This window comes from Hypanus sabinus, chromosome 4 (genome assembly GCF_030144855.1).
Source record: "Hypanus sabinus isolate sHypSab1 chromosome 4, sHypSab1.hap1, whole genome shotgun sequence".
Classification (NCBI taxonomy): domain Eukaryota; kingdom Metazoa; phylum Chordata; class Chondrichthyes; order Myliobatiformes; family Dasyatidae; genus Hypanus; species Hypanus sabinus.
Genome location: NC_082709.1, coordinates 36,716,521 through 36,734,266, shown reverse-complemented (window position 1 = coordinate 36,734,266; position 17,746 = coordinate 36,716,521). Strand labels below are relative to the sequence as shown.

Sequence of the window (17,746 nt, the reverse complement as noted above, 5' to 3'; positions counted from 1 at the left end):
CTTGGCCACAGGAATTAGAAGAAGCCAAAATCAGTATCTATTTTAAATTTCTTGCTTAAAATAGCCAATAATATGTTTGGCGCTAAGATCTTGGGATGAGTATTAAACTAATGAAGATGAACTGATGTTCTCGTAGGAAACTGAGCTAAAGATGCATGATTTATACACTGAGGTGATTCTAATTGAATTCTTGTTAAATTTATTTAACTTGGATCTCTCATTTAATTTTATCTCATGAAAGTCAAGGTTTCAGATATGAGAAAAATCCAAAGCAACACCATGAGTGCTGGAGGAATTCAGCAGGACAGACAGCATCTATGGAAAAGTGTTAACAATTGACATTTGGGTCTTTTACAGGACTAACTTCTTCAGGTCCTGAAGAAAGGTCTCGGCCTGAAATGTCAACTATTTATTCTTTTCCATAGATGCTTCTGACCTACTGAGTTCCTCCCACATTGTGTGTGTGTGTGTGTTGCTTAAGGCAAGGTTAGACAGATTTTTGTACAGTAGGGTAATTAATGGTTATGAAGAAAAGGAAGGTAAGTGGAGCTGAGATCAGCTATGATCTTCTTCAAGTTGGTTGATCATCATTTGTCAGGACACACATGTAAAGGAGAACAAAATGATTGTTACTCCAGATCTGATGCAGCATTTAAAAAAACCACATTAAGCCTAAAAGCACAATAAATACAGTACTGTGCAAAAATACTTATATATTATAACTGAGTTTTTCACAGTACTACACTTAGTCCTTTCATTTACCGGAAAACACCCAATGCTATACTGAGCTGACACAAAGCTAAGTGGCTATATTTTCTTATTTCTGTTTCCACCCACCTCCCTATTTAAACCAATATTCTGTATAGTTCTATATAAATATAAAAGCATTTGTGCAAAACACAATGTACAAGTAACTGGTGAGTGTGGCCGTACTTATATTGACTGATTGTATATACATAAAGTGATGTTAGTTGCCAGAGTATATGAACAGAAGGTGACTCTGACAGGAAATTATAAAGTGCCTCTCAGCAGCAGGGCATACAAAAACAGTAGGACAGTGATTAAGTCAGTGTAGTATGAGGTGTGGCGTGTAAAGGTAAAGTGGCAGTACTGGGGGGGGGGGTGCAATGAAGGGTGCTGAGGCACTGTGGAGAGGAATGGAGAAGTGGTGAGGTGGGGTAATGGGTGGAGGTATGCTGGTTCCTGGCTTAGAGGCTTCAAAGCTTCTTTCCTGTTCACGTGGGACTAACGGTCCACAAGCAGGGCATGTTGAGTGGCGGAGAAGGCCCAACTTGCCAGATGGCATTCTCCTGCTCCTACTTTTTATATTCCGAATTCCTAGGTCTGAAGCTTCCCAACCTCAAGTTAAAGCATGGTGAAGTTGGCAGTGTAGTTCATAAAGAGGAAAAGGCTCGGACAAGGGGACTGAGTTGGTAATACTGTTTTTCTTCTGGTGATGAAAACTTTAAAGTATCCTAATTCATTGGAACTGAATGATGCTCAGGTTCTACACACCTAATGGTTGGATGAGGTAAGCAGGGGGAATAAACAACAATTCAAATGATGGCATGTTTTCTCTCCAGATACAGAGGTTTCTATGGTTACTCTCAATATGTGATCAGAAATGCGTAATTCCTTTGGTTGGTTTTATCCCACCCATCCTTGCTTCCATTCAAGACAAACGTGTGTGGACAATTCAGCTGTGGTTTGTACTTGCTGTTACTCTTCGTGTATCTGCACATTCTTTCCTCGTGATGACAACCATGTGAAATAGACAGCAATACTCAGCTGAAGTGGTATTAAGTAAAGGCTCTAACATGTAACCAACTTCATTGCTGATTGATGTGATGATCAGCTGTGATGTGTAGTTAGTTCTCTGGCAGGAAGGTCTGGGCAGCTCTGGTAATTTATTAATGGATTTACAACTCCCACTCTCAATGGATTTCCATGCTTATAGGGAAATAGGACTCTGGTTTGACTTAATTCTCTGGTGCTCCCTACAAGTGTTGTCTTCCATTGATTCAGAATCAGATTTATTATCGCTATCTTATGAAATTTGTTTTGCAGTAGTAAAGCAATGCTAAGGCATAAAATTATGGTCAATTACAAAATAAGTAGTGAAAAACAGGAATAATGTGGTTGGGTTCATGGATCATTCAAAAGTCTGATAGGGGAGGGGAAGAAGCTGTTTCTGAGTCATTGAGTGTGCGTCTTCAAGCTTCTGTACCTCCTTCCCAACAGTATGTGAAGAGGCCATGTCTGGATGGTGAAGTTTCTTAAGCTGCCTTGAGGCATCACTTCTTGAAGATATCCTCAGTGTTGGGGAGGGATGTGCTTGTGATGGAGTTGGCCGGTTCTATAAACACCACAAAACAACAAATTTCACAACAAATGTCTGTGATAATGTATCTGATTCTGATTTCAAGAGTCATTGGAGACGTACCAAATTGCCTAACGAAAAGTAAAGGGGCTGATATGGCCTGTTAGTGATTGCATCAATGTTGGGCCCAGGACACATCCTCTAAAGCAGTGGTTCCCAACCTTTTCTATGCCCCACACCCCTAGGAAATGTTTGATTAATGTTCGCACCCCTTACAAAATTAATATCACATTTGAAGATGAAAAAGTAATTTCTAATTTTTGGACCACATACAATACTGCGGGTGAACAAATTGAACTTTAAAAAAATTAAGCTTTTAACTCTGTATAAAATGCAAATATAAATTGAGCAATTAGATTCTAATTTATTCAGAAAAAATTGTAAACAATGAAATCAATCCCAATTGTGAACATAAAATTCAATGACTTCTTTGCTCCTGCTTCTCATTCATGTTTTGTCAAAGCGGGGAACTTTCTTGCTGACTGCGATCCGCAGGTCTGCCTGTGGATTCAGGCGATTCCTAGATTTTATTCTTGATTGGCAAAAGAGAACTGAATCCAGATTCACACAAGTATGTTGTTGCAAATGGAATGAGGACACGGTGTGCTTTTCCACCAAGTCTTGGGAATATAGCCAGTGCTGCACGCGAAAACTCCTCCAAAGTCTTGCATTTCAAGAGCTCAATTTGTCTGCAAATCAATAAAATCTTCCATCAGCTCTGCATCATCTGACATTTTCTCCAAATTGTAGGAATACGGATTTATGATCCATTCTTCTGAAATCTTCAGGTCTCCAGCAGCAAAATATCCATCAAACGATTCTGACAGCATTTCCAAATGAGCCACAATTTCTTCATGCACAGTAGGAGTTATGGATCCAGCATCATCAAATATCTCTTCTAGTGAAGGAAAATTTGAGAGACTGCCTCTTTCCATCTTTTGACGCCAAAGACGTAACTTTTCTTTGAAGGCATTCAACTTTTCACAAGCCTTCAATATGTTTAATCCTTTTCCTTGAAGAAAAACACTCAGGTCATTCATACCAGTGAAAATGTCAGCTAAGTAAGCCAGCATTTGGGCAAATTCCTGTGATTCCATTGCCCCAACCAGATCACATTCACGCTCCTCCAGAAAAATTTGGATTTCTTCCCGCAGTTCAAAGAAGCGGGTTAAAGCTTGTCCTCATGACAACCAACGGACTTCTGTGTGGAAAAGAAAAACTGAATGCTCACTTCCCAGATCCTCTCAAAATGATTTGAAGATGTGATGGTTCAAAGTAAGTCATCAATCCAGTTGATGATCTTCACACAAGTATCAAGGACTTTCTTCAAATTTGGAGGCAATGTTTTTGATGCAAAAGCATGCCGATGAAGAAAACAATGGGTAACTTGCAAGTCTGGAATCTCCTTTTTCATCAATGCAGAAAAGCCAAATTTATTTCCAAGCATTGCAGGTGCCCCGTCAGTGCACACAGAACCAATGACTTTGATATCTAAATCATGTTTGGCAAAGAAGTCTTTCATCAGCTGCATCGCATCCTTTGCAGTTGTGTTTGTTTTCAGATCTTTACAAAACAGGAAATCTTCCTTCACAGCAGCATCATTGATATACCTCACTAATGTGATGAGTTGACTACAACTGGAGACATCAGTTCACTCATCCAACTGAATAGAGATTTTAAGAGGACTAGCTCTGACATCTGAGAGGACTTGGTCCAAAATATCTTCACTCAAATCACTGATTTGGTTGTGAATGACATTATTTGATAGGGGCACCTGTTCAAATTTTTTTCTTGCTTCTTTGCCCAGGATAATTGTTGCCATTTCCAGTGCACATGGCTTGATGAGATCTTCCGCAATTGTGTGGGGCTTCTTGGATTTGACCACTTTATGTGCCACTTGGTATGAAGCAAGAAGTAGTGGTTTTTTTCAATAGAAACAAAACCTAATTTTGGAAGAGTTCCTTGTGAATCAAACCGAGCCCTTTTGATTTTCAATGACCCAACATCATGTCCTTCAACATCAGCTCCGCCATATTTGTTCTTGAAGTGCTCCTGAAGCTTGGATGGCTTCAGATTTGAGTTGGAAAACACAACGCTACAAAGAATGAACTGGGGTTTTGCAAGCCATCATTTCCTGTTGTGCAAGTGAAACCAAAGCACAAGTAGTCATCATTCCATTTCCTTCTTTTTGACATGATGAAGGGTTAATGAAGGGTTAACGGTAAAGAGAAAAATATGAGATAATATGTGAAAAACTATCTGGCTAAGTCAGGGATGACTGCTTTACTCAACCAGACACGCCTATAGCAAAGTATTGCAAGAAATATGCTTCCAAATATTATGTTACGATATTATCTGCGGTTACGCCAAGATAAATCATCAGCTGGAAATGCTACGGGGACGTGACGCGACTTGTTAGGCTACTCTCTACTGAATTTGCACAGTTATTTCCAATGATTACCAGAGATATGAACTCCCATCACACGATTCAAAGTCCTCGGTGCTAACCATGATACCTCCTCAACTAACACAATTCCAAATTATCAACGATTCAAGAAAAAAACCTTTTAAGAGAAAAAAAACCTTTGAAATTCAAAAACTTCTTTAATGCATTGAGACAAATACGAATGAATGACTTCAGCTGCTTTTAATCAAAATGCGGCTTTTTAAAATTTTATAATTGAATAATTTACCTACTGTCTGCGGGTTTGGTTTTAATGCATAGTCGTTACTTGATGGTTGATTCGAGATGTATAAAGATTTTGGCATTATGAGATGATTTTTAACTCTGAGATGTAACCTTCTAGTTAACGTTGATGAGACTCCTCAACTCTGAGGTGTAACTCCCAGGGAACACTGATGAGAATCCTCAACGCTGACTTGGGCAGTGGGAGACTGGAGTGTGCTTGGGACAAATGTTACTACCACTTCTCAAGGCACACTGGCAACTGGCTGAGTGATGACTTGTGACTCGTCACTCAAGGACACAAGCCACTCTTTGTTGCACCCGTGAAATTCCATCTCACACCCCTGGTTAGGAACCCCTGCTCTAAAGTGTAAATATCATGCAATTTGAAGATATTCACCCGTTCTACCACTGAACTCTCAGTGAGGGTGTGTGTGTGTGTGTGTAGTTCATCTTCTCCCAACTTCCCTTGTCTGAACTCCATAATCAGTTGCTTGGTCCTGCAGAATTTGTGACTCCACTCAACCAGTCATCCTGTGGCATTCCTGTATGACTCCTACTCACCATCTTGTCCATTGGTTTCCAGATGTACGTTTTGCTACCTATAGGAGCACTATCCACGTATCTTGTTTTTTTTACATAGCATTTCAAAACCATCATCAAGTTTGATTTGTGTTATTCCCATTGCAATAGGATTTATACTTGTAACAGAGTTGGTGGAAGGTTGGTGATGGAATATGTTGCTGGTGACAACAGCCAGACCCTTGAGTGATAGCACAAGGAATCCGCATTTGCAACTCCTGTTGCAGTACATTACACAGCGCTGTTTGCTTTCATCTGAGTTTAAAAGAGAGCTGTGGATTTGTGATAAACTATAGAATAAATCCCTACTACAGTTTAATCAATTCCATTCATAGCCACAACATAAATGCATTTTTACTTCATGTACAAGAAATTAATTGGGTTCTTTTGAAATTGGAGCTTCGTTAACTTCTGATGCAAAACTTAAATGACATTTGTATCTATTATCTCAGATTCCAGAAGTTTTCAGCCAAGCTTTTTCACTGTTTTGTGTATAAAGCATACACCCCTTAATCCGATTCAGTACTGTTCCTTTTATACACTGTTTACTGGGCAATAATTATTAATAATGACATAGAAAACTGCAGACTGAATTTTGAGGATGTGCAAGTAGAAGATATTATTTGCTAACGGAAAACCAGAGTGCAATAGAAAATTGGTCTTAATTTAAAACGGACCCATTTTGCAAATTAAAAATAGTCATAATATTGATGTCAAAATGTTGAATTTACAAAGCAAAGGACATTTCTAAAATAATAAATGAGTTACAATAGATAAATACTTAAGGGAATGGAGGGATGTGGATATTTAACAAGAAGAAAACATTTTGTATAAATTGGCATCAAGGCAGGTACAATATTCTGAGCCAAGTAGACTGTCCCATACTGTACTTAAAAGAAAACTTGCTGGGATCTCAGTTAACAACTCCTGAAGGGTTCCAGGTGGAAATTGATCTGGCTATTTACGTATTCTAAAATAGGTCTTGTTCTCTTGTAAATGAGGACTGAGTATTTGCTTTAGGAACCCTCTGTGAAACAAAGAAGCAGTAAATGGTGCAAAAGTTGACAGCCTTAACCCCAGAGTCCTCTGAAGGTGCTGCAGCTACTACCTAAATGTATATTTATTGATTCTTAGTGAAAGTCTTATAATGGAGTCGGGCAGAGAAGGATTATTCCTTTGATTCACATCAATTTATCAAGCCGCCTTCCCCCCCCCCCCCCCCCGCCCTTGACTTCATTGTTTATTTGAAATCCAACCTACCATTTCTAGGAATTATCTAAATGAGTCAAATGACTGACTTGACTATTATACCATTCAGTAATATTCAGATGTCAAAAACTATTCAACTACAAATATACCACACCAGATAAGATATCAGTGAAGCCCAAGGCCAAATTTTGACTTTTGATTCTCACTTAGTGCCCAGACACCCAGGAGTTGTTCCCTTCGTAATTTCAGACTTTGCCAGTTGGTGAGGGAGAAGTTTTGGCTTATTATTTAAAATGACCATTTTAATGATCACTTCAGTCTTTACTTAGCCAATGAAATTGACTTTTGAGTCAATTGTTGCACATTTATTTAAGAATTCATTTACATATCGATAAGAGCCTTTCCCAAACGCAATCATTATAAAACTCTATCATTATCTTGTAATATTAAGAGATAACTATCTGAAAGTAATCTTCTTGTCATGCTGGTAATTTTTCAGCTATTATCTCTGCTTGGGAATCTAGATGGTGTGACCTTGCTGTCAACCTGCAAACATCAACATAAAATTGCCTCTGTCTCCAAACTCAATGTGTTTTTTCGCTTGCGACACATTCGAAGGGAATCATGGGAATTGGATAAATAAGACTTAATGGAATATTGTAGCAGCTATTGAGCAATAGCATTTATAAATGCACTCAGTGGCTTCTTTGTTAGGTACCTCTTTACCTAATAAAGTGGGCACTGTGTATGTTCGTGCCCTTGTGCTGCTGAAGCCCATCCACTTCAAGGTTGGACATTTAGAGAGGCTCTTCTGCACACCACTATGGTGACACATCATTATTTGAGTTATTCTCGCCTTTCCCTCACTTGGAGCCAGTTTGGAATTTCTTCTGACCTTTTCCATTAACATGGCACTTTTACCCACTGAACTGCCACTCGCTGGATGTTGCTTTGTCTTTCACTCCTTTCTCTGGAAAATCCCAGAAGGTCAGCAGTTTCTGAGATACTCAAACCACAGTGGCACCAACAATCATTTCGCAGTCCAAGTCCCTTGATCACATTTGTTGCCCATTCCTGTGTTTGGTCTGAACAACAACGACTGAACCTTTTGACTATATCTGCATGCTTTTGTGCATTGAGTTGCTGCCAAGTGATTGACAAATTAAATATTTGCTTTAACGAGCAGAGGTACCTAATAAAATGGCCACTGATTATAACACACGAACTGTAAAAGCATTCAAAATTATTCCTCAATTTTTTTTAAAGTTAATACATTCACTGTATAAGATCCTCAGTTATTTGGATTGTATTGTGTACATTGTCAAATGTTAACGGCTCAGTTTCACTAATGGTCTGTTTTGGGTTTCATTGCTGATGCTTCTTCATCCCTCATGATGTAGCCCATGATGGAATGTTATCTGTAGATTGAGAAGACTCCTCAACATTCTCGCTTTACACAGAGTGCACTTGGACCCATGGGTTTTGGCAAATTTGGATAAGGTGACCTCACCACTGGGTCAATGTTTATAATCTCACCGTGACCAAATGTGGCTGCTTAACATTGCCTGCTACACATACTTGGTAATGACCAGATCTTGGGGATTTTGCTCTTTTCCATCTCACTGACCAGAAGGTAGTGTAGGTGCCAGCAAGCCCCAGTAGAGGCTCCAAACTCCCTGAATACAGAGTGACAAATTTGTTAGCTTCTTCTTAAAGCCCTGACTTTACTAGAAAAAGTCTGGTGTGCTGCTTCTCCTATAAAATCGCATCAAACTTATTCTAATAAAGCTACAGAATTTTCTTCCATACTCAGACGCTCATGAGTACAAACCAATGGCACTCAGTCCCTGGAGTTTCTCAGATGGATGGTTTGCCTGCTTCTGAGCTCCATTCACCTGTCCAGCCACTGCAGGGATTGGGCAGGAAACTTTATATTCATAGCACAAAATTGTAACATTGGCCCTTATCTGCAAATGGGTGAATAGAACAGCAGAAGCTGAAAGCTATATTATTGCCAGAGTACAATAATAGCTTAGACCAAGAATACCTGAACGCTGTGTTTCCAGAAAATGGAGTACAATGGGATTTGGCCTTTAATTTTGGGGTGTTTTGATTTGACTTCCTTTCTCTATTTAAATATTTCATAGTCTTTCAATCAGGTAATCATAGAGGGAAGAAGTTAGAAAGACGGAATACTTGAGGATGAATTCAACTCACATGATGAGAAATACAGCTTATTAAAAGTAAAGAGAAAACAAGCAGCTATTTCAGTATGTATAATTATTAGGAGGAGACATGGAATGCACAACTGGGGCAATTTCTGGTTCCAACTGATTCTGGTAATTAAGATCTCGTATTAATGTCAGGATGATTTTCTGCTCTCTTTGGGTTGCTCCCTCATAAGCACGGTTAAATTGGCAAAAGGATCAATACAAGTCTGATGTTTGTCTTCTCCAAAAAGCCAAGTAACACAGAAAGACTGTGGAAGTTGATGAAATAAAAGGCATTAATTCCACCGCCCCCCAACCCCTGGCATGAGAAAGAAAAAAAACAAACCTCGTAGACCCCAAAATACCCCCCGCAGAAAAAAACAGTAATAGCATTAAATCCCCACCCGTCCCCCACAAAAACAGCAACAATAACAATTCCTGATCCCCTCGCTCACAGAAAAAGCAGCGATGACAATCCCCAACCTGACACCCTCACCCGCAGAAAAAAAACAATAACAATTCCTGATCCCCACACTTGCAGAAAAGAATTGTGACAGATCAACCCCCCCAACTTCCCCTGTAACACACAAAACATGGCCAATCACCTGCCCGCCAATTGGCACAAGAAAGAAAACACCGAAAAACTGAAGGAAGCCAATATGAAGTACAGTTCAATAATCAAATCTCAGAATACTATAAACATACTTACATCTACAGAAGAGGAGAGTGGCTGCACTAACAGCCCTTCTGTGAAGAGTGACTGCCACCCATGTCAGAATGCTGCCAACCCGGTCCAAATGCGCCAATCTGGCTGCTGACCTTTGTCGCCCTAGTGGTCACCTTGATGCTTCATTCTTCCTCGCCACTTTGAGTTGAAGTCATTCATGACACCGCGACTCACCTTCCTGACGAGTCAGTTTGTACTCTCAGTCCTTTTCGGCTCCTGTCTCTAACCTCGACAAGGCAGCTCTCTGGACGGAGCAGTGCATTGGATCCTGTGACTGAGCTCCAAGCTGTACATCACAGGCTCCAGCAGTTTCTGTAACACAAATAACATGAAGAAACAAGCAGAGTGTAGGAAAAAATGAAGGAAGTGGAGAGATTTACTCTCTGGAAGATGTTGCCTGAGGAATCATTCACTGGTGCCATTTTGACTGGACTATCACTGGAATAAAATGAAAACATTTGGATTGTTTATTGCAGAGAAAAGAATATTTTAATTGAAATGGTGATGGAAGGTGTGCTACCTGAAGCTTTGATATTTCCTGTCAAAGTATGTGCTAATAAAAGTGGCTGATTTAACTCCTGCTAGGAAACACAAGCATTAGATAATCAATGGGGCCCATGCAATTTCACAGAATGACATTCTTTGAATGGACAATTATGTTAATGTAAATTTCTGGCTTTCAAATGCATTAAGCTTAATTGTTCTGTATCTCTTCATTATACAGGAATGCCTGCGGATATCCCAGTCATCTGCAGGCCCCCGGCAGACAGAGGCAACTGCAACAAAACTATGTCTAGATTCTTCTATAATCATCTCACTGGCCTCTGTGAGACCTTTACCTACAGTGGATGTGGTGGAAATCAAAACAATTTTAGAAGAAAACGGCAATGTAATAAGACCTGCAGAAAAGGTAGGTAATGCAAATTTATACTATCTATTGTGCTGCCTGATTCTGAAGTAGAAACTGGTGGGCAAAGATAACTATAACACCAGAGCCTGAGTTACTTTGAATACAATGAACAAGTACTAACTCTTCTGGCCCAACGTGCCTGCGCCCACCCATTTACACCCATGCAACCAATTAACCTACTGCAAATGTGGTAGGAAACAGGAGCGCCTGGAGGGAGCCCATACATTCAGAGGGAGAACGTACAAACTGCTTATTGACTGGCAGAATTGAACCTGGATTGCTGGCACTGTAATAGCACCATGCTAACCGCTGTGCTATACAAATGGACAGTAATAGACCAAGTCATGTATTGAATAGATGTTCCATTTAGCAATGAATGAACTGAACTGACTTGGATTTCATGCCAATGCTATTTGCACACGATTGTCAGCAAGCTTAGGATTCCTCTGTATGCACTTACAAATACAGAAGCCCCAAAGCTGCCGTCAGTGCTTTAGTGGTGTCTGGCTGACAGTTTGTGCCTATTCCAGCAGGCAAGGTTACTGCAGTAACATTTGAATTTATTTAGAATGCCAGCAGTGAGTGCAAACGACATGACATAAAGCTGAGCACAAATTCTGCCAGTTGACAGTAAGGTCCAAACCGGCCACCATCTGTTTTCAATGATAGCTTGGCTGCATCTCACTAAATGCACCTTTAAGTGTATATTTTTTCATGATGTTCCTCTACTGAGAGCAAAATGCTCCAGACATGTTTTTGGTGAATCAAAAGCAGACAGCTCCCCCTACTGAGGGAGCTGGGAAATACCTCAAATTTTTGTCTAGATTTGAATTTGTGCCTCTTCTTTTTTGTTGCTAGGAGGGTTGATCTGCTTCTAAGTCCTTCCCAGACTCTAAAAGCAAAATTAGAATGTGAAATGTATATTTGCATTCAAAATAATCTGGAGAGGTAAAGTTGTACAATGTGTGCAAACTGACAATAATTGTGTTATATCAAAGTCAAATTAGACAGCAATGTTCCAGTTACTTCCAGGTGTTAAACATGTATTAGCTACCTGAATTTAGTCACTGGTACGAGCTTTGCCCCTTCCTTCACACACACACACGCACAATACAACGCAACCGTACTATTCAGAGACACGGGACTGCGGATGCTGGAATCCGGACCGAAAAAGCTAACTGCCTCATTGGGTCAGGAAGCCTTTGAGGTGGGAAATAGGTGATGCACCGGCTGTCTCTTTCTCTCCGCAGATGCCTCCTAACCTGATGATTACTCCAGTTGTTTAGTTAGTACAAAAAAAAAGAGATCTCCTGTGATGATAGCTGGAAGGAGAATTGATATTGCACCATATGCTAGAGTTACATTCTTTTTACCCTAAGAGAGGGGTTCAGAGTTTCAAGTGCAATGAATAGACCATAAGACATAGGAGCAGAATTAGGCCATCTGACCCACCGAGTCTGCCTGCCACTCAATCATGGCTGATCCTTTTTTCTATCTCCTCCTCTATCTCCAGTTCCCAGCCTTCTCCCCGTAACCTTTGATGTCATATCCGATCAAGAATTAATCAATCTCTGCCTTAAATACACCCAATGACCTGGCCTCCAAAGCTGCATGTGGCAACAAATTCCACAAATTCACAACCTTTTGGCTACAGAAATTTCTCGGCATCCCTGTTTTGAAAGGGCGCTCCTCTATCCTGAGGCAATGCCCTCTTGTCCTAGACTCTCCCACCATGGATCCTTTCAACATCTGCTCTATTTAGGCCTTTGAATATTTGAAAGGTTTCCGTGAGATTCCACCCACCCCCCCACCATCCTTCTGAAATCCAGTGAGTACAGACCCAGAGCCATCAAACATTCCTCGGGTGATAACCCTTTCATTCCCCGAATCATCCTTGTGAACCTCCTCTGGACCCTCTCCAATGGTAGCACATCTTTTCTAATATGAGGGGCCCAAAAATATTCACAATACTCAAGGTGAGGCCTCACCAGTGCCTGATAAAGCCTCAGCATCACATCCTTGCTTTTGTATTATAGACCTCTTGAAATGAATGCTAACATGGCATTTGCCTTCCTCACCACTGACTCAATCTGCAAGTTAACCTTCAGAATATTCTGCACAAGGACTCCCAAGTCCCTTTGCATCTCAGATTCCTGGATTTTCTTCCCGTTTAAGAAATAGTCAGCATGTTTATTTCTACCATCAAAGTGCATGACCATGCAATTTCCAACATTGTATTTCATTTACCACTTTCTTGCCCTTTCTCCTAAACTAAGTCCTTCTGCACCCTACCTGTTTACTCAACACTTCTTGCCCCTCCACCGATCTTCATGTCATCTGCAAACTTAGCAGCAAAGCCATCTATTTCATCATCTAAATCAGTGGAAAAACAGTATATAAAGAAGTGGTCCCAACACTGATCCCTACGGAACACCACTAGTCACTGGCAGCCAACCAGAAAAGGTTCCTTTTATTCCCACTCGCTGCCTCCTACCAGTCAGCCAATGCTCTAACTATGTCAGTAACCCTGTAATACCATGGGCTATTAATTTGGTAAGCAGCCTCATGTGTGGCACCCTGTCAAAGGCCTTCTGAGTCCAAATATACGACATCCACTGCATCTCCTTTACCTATCCTACTTGTAATCTCCTCAAAGAATTAGTTTGCCAGCCAGGATTTTACCTGAAGGAAACTATGCTAACTTCGTACAATCTCTTTCTGTGTCACCAAGTACTCCATCACCTCATCCTTAACAACTGACTCCAACATCTTCCCAACCACTGAGGTCAGGCTAACGGTCTATAATTTCCTTTCTGCTGTCTCCCTTCTTTCTTAAAGAGTGGAGTAACGTTTGCAATTTTCCAGTCCTCTGGCATCATGCCAAAGTCCAATGGTTTTTGAAATAATAGTTGTGTTTCATTAGACCAATTGAAATACGACCTTGGTGCTTTGATGGTGATGTATCTTGGTCTTCCAGCATAGTGGGGATGAAAGACGAGAAGAGTAAGAGCTAGAAGTATAAGGCAGCATACTAAAGGTAGTGGAGGTAGTTGGAGAGGGGTTCTTATTAGAATGCTGGATCCTCAGTGGGTTTTCTGTTGTCTAGAAAAGTCACTTAACTAAATTTTCACTTTCACCTGAATAGAGAAGAAAATCGGGGTCCTAAGCAATGGTTAAATTGTCTCAAAGAACTGTAAGGAGCAATTGAACTGCACACTACTGCTTTATTTTTTCTCTCTAAAGTATAATACAGCATCCTTTACTGCCCATCGCTTTATCCATCTGCTAGCAATAATGCGGCACAATCCTCAGGAACATCAGGGGAAAAGAATCTTTGAGATGAAGGGTTCGGGAAGAGGGGGATGATGAACAGAAGTAGCTTTTCTGGAAGTCCCCATTGGTCACGTAGTTGGGACAAAGTTACCAGGATTGATTTATTATCATTGACATGTGTCATGAAGCTTGTTGTTTGTTGTCTGGAGTGCAATATATAAGATTTAATATAAGATACAAAAAGTAAATAATGCGAGAGAGGAATAGCGAGGTGATGTTCATGGACCACCAGAAATCACAGGTGGGAAGAATCTGTTCCTAAAACAAGAGGTCTCTGTACCTCCTCCACAATTGTAGTAATGAGAAGAGGACGTCCTTTAATGAAGAATGCTGCATTCTTGTGGTGCCTTCTCTTAAAGAAGTTCTGGATGGTGAGGAACTTTTGCCCATAATGGAGCTGGCTGAGTCTACAAAATAATTTTAAAAAATCATGTTTCCAGTAAAGGGAAGCCTTACCAGAATTACTGCAGCTCAGGGAATGAAGCAGTCGCTATCCTGTGATGTGGCAAATGTTATTCCCATCACCCAAGTGCAAAGCAGTAATGAGAGAGTGTTTAATCACCTCCTATGATGGTCATTGACTTTCCCTTGCTGAATGTCCCATTGTTGACCAGAAACTAGCTATAAACTGTTACAGCCTGGGTATCCCACGGCAACACTCTAAAGCTTTTACAAGTTCAGGAGATGATGAAATATCTAGATTTTCCTGGATGAGTGCAGCTTTATAAGAAGCTCAACAAGGTAGTTTGCTTAATTAATAATCCATCATCTGCTAAATATTATCACACTCCATCACTGGCACAGCACAATTCCAGTGTGTGCCAACCATCATTTGGACAAGTACTTGAAAGGATAAATATTGCAGGGCTGTGGCAAGAGTCTGGGTGAGTAGGGCTCACTTAATTGCTCTTGCACAGGCTTGCTGGGCTGAATGATCTCCTTTCAGCCTGTAACTTCTCTGTAATTCTGGCTCTGGCAAATATGATGCAGTGAGACCAACCTCAAGTCATCATGGTTATGGTGCCATTGGTTTAGACTCTAAACCAGGGGGTTCCCAACCTGGGGTCCACAGACACTTTGCCTAATGGTATCGGTCCCTGCCATAAAAAAGGTTTAGAACCCCTGCTCTAAACCAATTGACCCCTTAAACTTTAGAGGGCCAGTTGGTTTGGGTACAGCCAAGAGGTCCACTCTGGAGACATTGCCCTTGGACTTGCTGCTGGGCACATGTGACAGCACATGCCTGTTACAACAAGCAGTGGAGACTGCACTGGAAAGGGTTCAGCTCATATCCTGTAACTTTAGAACAGGTTGGTGGTGGGCGGACTCAAAAGGAAAATAAAGACGTGGTTATGGTGAGCGGGGGTAGTTGTGATGATGGGTGGTTCACAAAACTGATTTAAATTGCAACTTAAATATCCTTAAATTAAGCAAGAACAAGAGTAGCAGTCATATGTATTCATCACCTCTTGTTCTGTCTGTCTGCTCTGTCTCCTGTCTTTCACTCCTAACCTCCCTAACTAACACACCTTGTGATTGCATCACCATCATCTCAACAATAGAATTGTACTCTATCTGATTTATGGAAGAATAATCTCAAAAACTTAAATTGAGTAAAAGATGCTTTTTTCTATTCCATAAAAATTAATTGTATTTACATACTACTCCCCACAAACTTTATGGGCAGAATTTGAGCCTAACCTGTAAATGCAGATTACAAACCCAGCTGAGTAATTACATGTCTTGCTTGTTCATCTCCTCTTTGAATTATTGCATTTCAATAACTAGATATTTTTGAATTGCATGATGTGGAAGTCTGAATGTGAAGAATATTCTACCTAAGGGCTGCAGAGGGCTCCCTAGCCTGTCTTCCCAGTTTTGCTGGATACATTCTTGTGTATGCCTTTATACACCTCACAGTGCAAATGTGATCACATTTACGGTGTTTCTACAATCATGTTTAAATAAATTCCATTACTTTTATTTTCAGAAATCAATAATTGAAGCTCTTAAGACTGCTGTAAATACAGACAACATTCAAAGAAACTCTGAAGAAAATCAGATGACTGCAGGAAGCCTTGGAGTCATTTGGCATTAAAGATGCGATAGTTTTGCACTATTAATATCTTTGTTTTAATTTCTCTGCTTAGCTGTTGATATTTGTCAAGGCAGTTTAAGTTAACATGATAACTCTTAACAATATTTGTCAAAAAGTAATTAGAAAGAAAACAATTCCAAACTGTGTAAGCAGTGACAGGATGATGGGTCTGAGATTCCCCCAGGGTGGCATAGATATCTTTAAGGAATTGAATATGGCACATTACTGAGCAACTTGCATCAGACATCATATAAAGCCACAAATCGTGTTTAGATAAAAGTACTGGGGGGTAAAAAGCCACCCAATGTCTTATTCATCTGAAATCATCTCTTCTATGTGTTTTACAAACTCAGCAGAGAGGTAGAAATTAGTTTTATTTGTCACATGTGCATCAAGACATACATGAGCTAAGGTGGCATAAATATTATTTGTATAACTAAATTACACATTTCCATGTAAAATCAATGTTATGTCTATAATCCAATAAAACTAATATCTAATTATTGTTTGAAGATTACAATAACCATATCATTTTGAAGGCTGTGATGAATAATTTGGTTATAATGTCAGCCTCATTTGTTGTAACACAACTTACTGGGAAACACACCATTGGTCTTCATGTTTGCATTAGGTTTTAAAATGAGTGGTTCTTAATTCTCTTAGTTCAGCATTTATTAAACAAACTGATGAAATATTTGAGACTTATTTGGCTCGGCTGTTGCCCTTAGGTAACTACATTTTACTGTAGCAAGAATCCTCCCAAAGGAGTAAGATGATATGAGTATAGGTTGCTCTGAGAACCGGACCTGAAGTACATTAGCTTTCTAAATCATAATGCGTTGTCGTTGAACTTGCTACTCTTAAAATAAAAATATCACCATTTACCGATAGCAATGTTGAAAATGCTGCTTGTTTGGATAAAGCCTGCAATTTAAGAACGTGTTACATGGTAACCATAATCTTATCTAAAATATGTAGCTTTTATTATGTTTTGAGGTAAACAAACTTTTAATGTATGTACATATTTCCAGATTGGGGTAAGGCTTGCCATGTTAAACTGAAGATGAAAAATATTCTATTGTGCATTAATAAAAAAACAATTATTAAGCAAAAATCCAATATATTTTATGACATGAGGTACTTCAAAATCCATCAATGTGTTTAGCTTTATAAAGTTTTCTGAGCATTCCACCTGATTTACTGGAAAAACTCAAGATATCCTGAATTTGCCCAAAAGGCAATAGCATGGCCGCATGCTGTTGATTGTTCCCAAGCTGACCTTCATTTGTCAGCCTAGGTAGTGGATTCTGCAAGTATTGTGTAACCATATAACAATTACAGCACAGAAACAGGCCATCTCAGCCCTTCCAGTCCGTGCTGATCGCTTGCTCTCGCCTAGTCCCACCGACCTGCACTCAGCCCATAATCCTCCATTCCTTTCCTGTCCATATACCTATCCAATTTTTTTTTTAATAACAATATCGAACCTGCCTCTACCACTTCTACCAGAAGCTCGTTCCACACAGCCACTCTGAGTAAAGAAGTTCCCCCTTGTGTTAACCCTAAACTTTTGCCCCCTAACTCTCAACTCATGTCCTCATGTTTGAATCT

At 40.0% G+C, this 17,746-nt stretch overlaps 1 protein-coding gene across 1 annotated transcript in view; it reads left to right on the top strand.

Annotated features, from left to right (window-relative positions):
• The window catches only part of tfpia (tissue factor pathway inhibitor a), a 45,077-nt gene extending 28,587 nt beyond the window's left edge, over positions 1-16,490 (top strand). The window contains exons 4-5 of the mRNA XM_059966832.1: positions 10,519-10,704; positions 16,028-16,490. Coding sequence (XP_059822815.1) covers positions 10,519-10,704; positions 16,028-16,041 — 200 coding nt within the window. The 3' untranslated portion in view covers positions 16,042-16,490. The remainder of the gene's footprint in view (positions 1-10,518; positions 10,705-16,027) is intronic.
• The last annotated feature ends 1,256 nt before the right edge of the window (positions 16,491-17,746 follow it).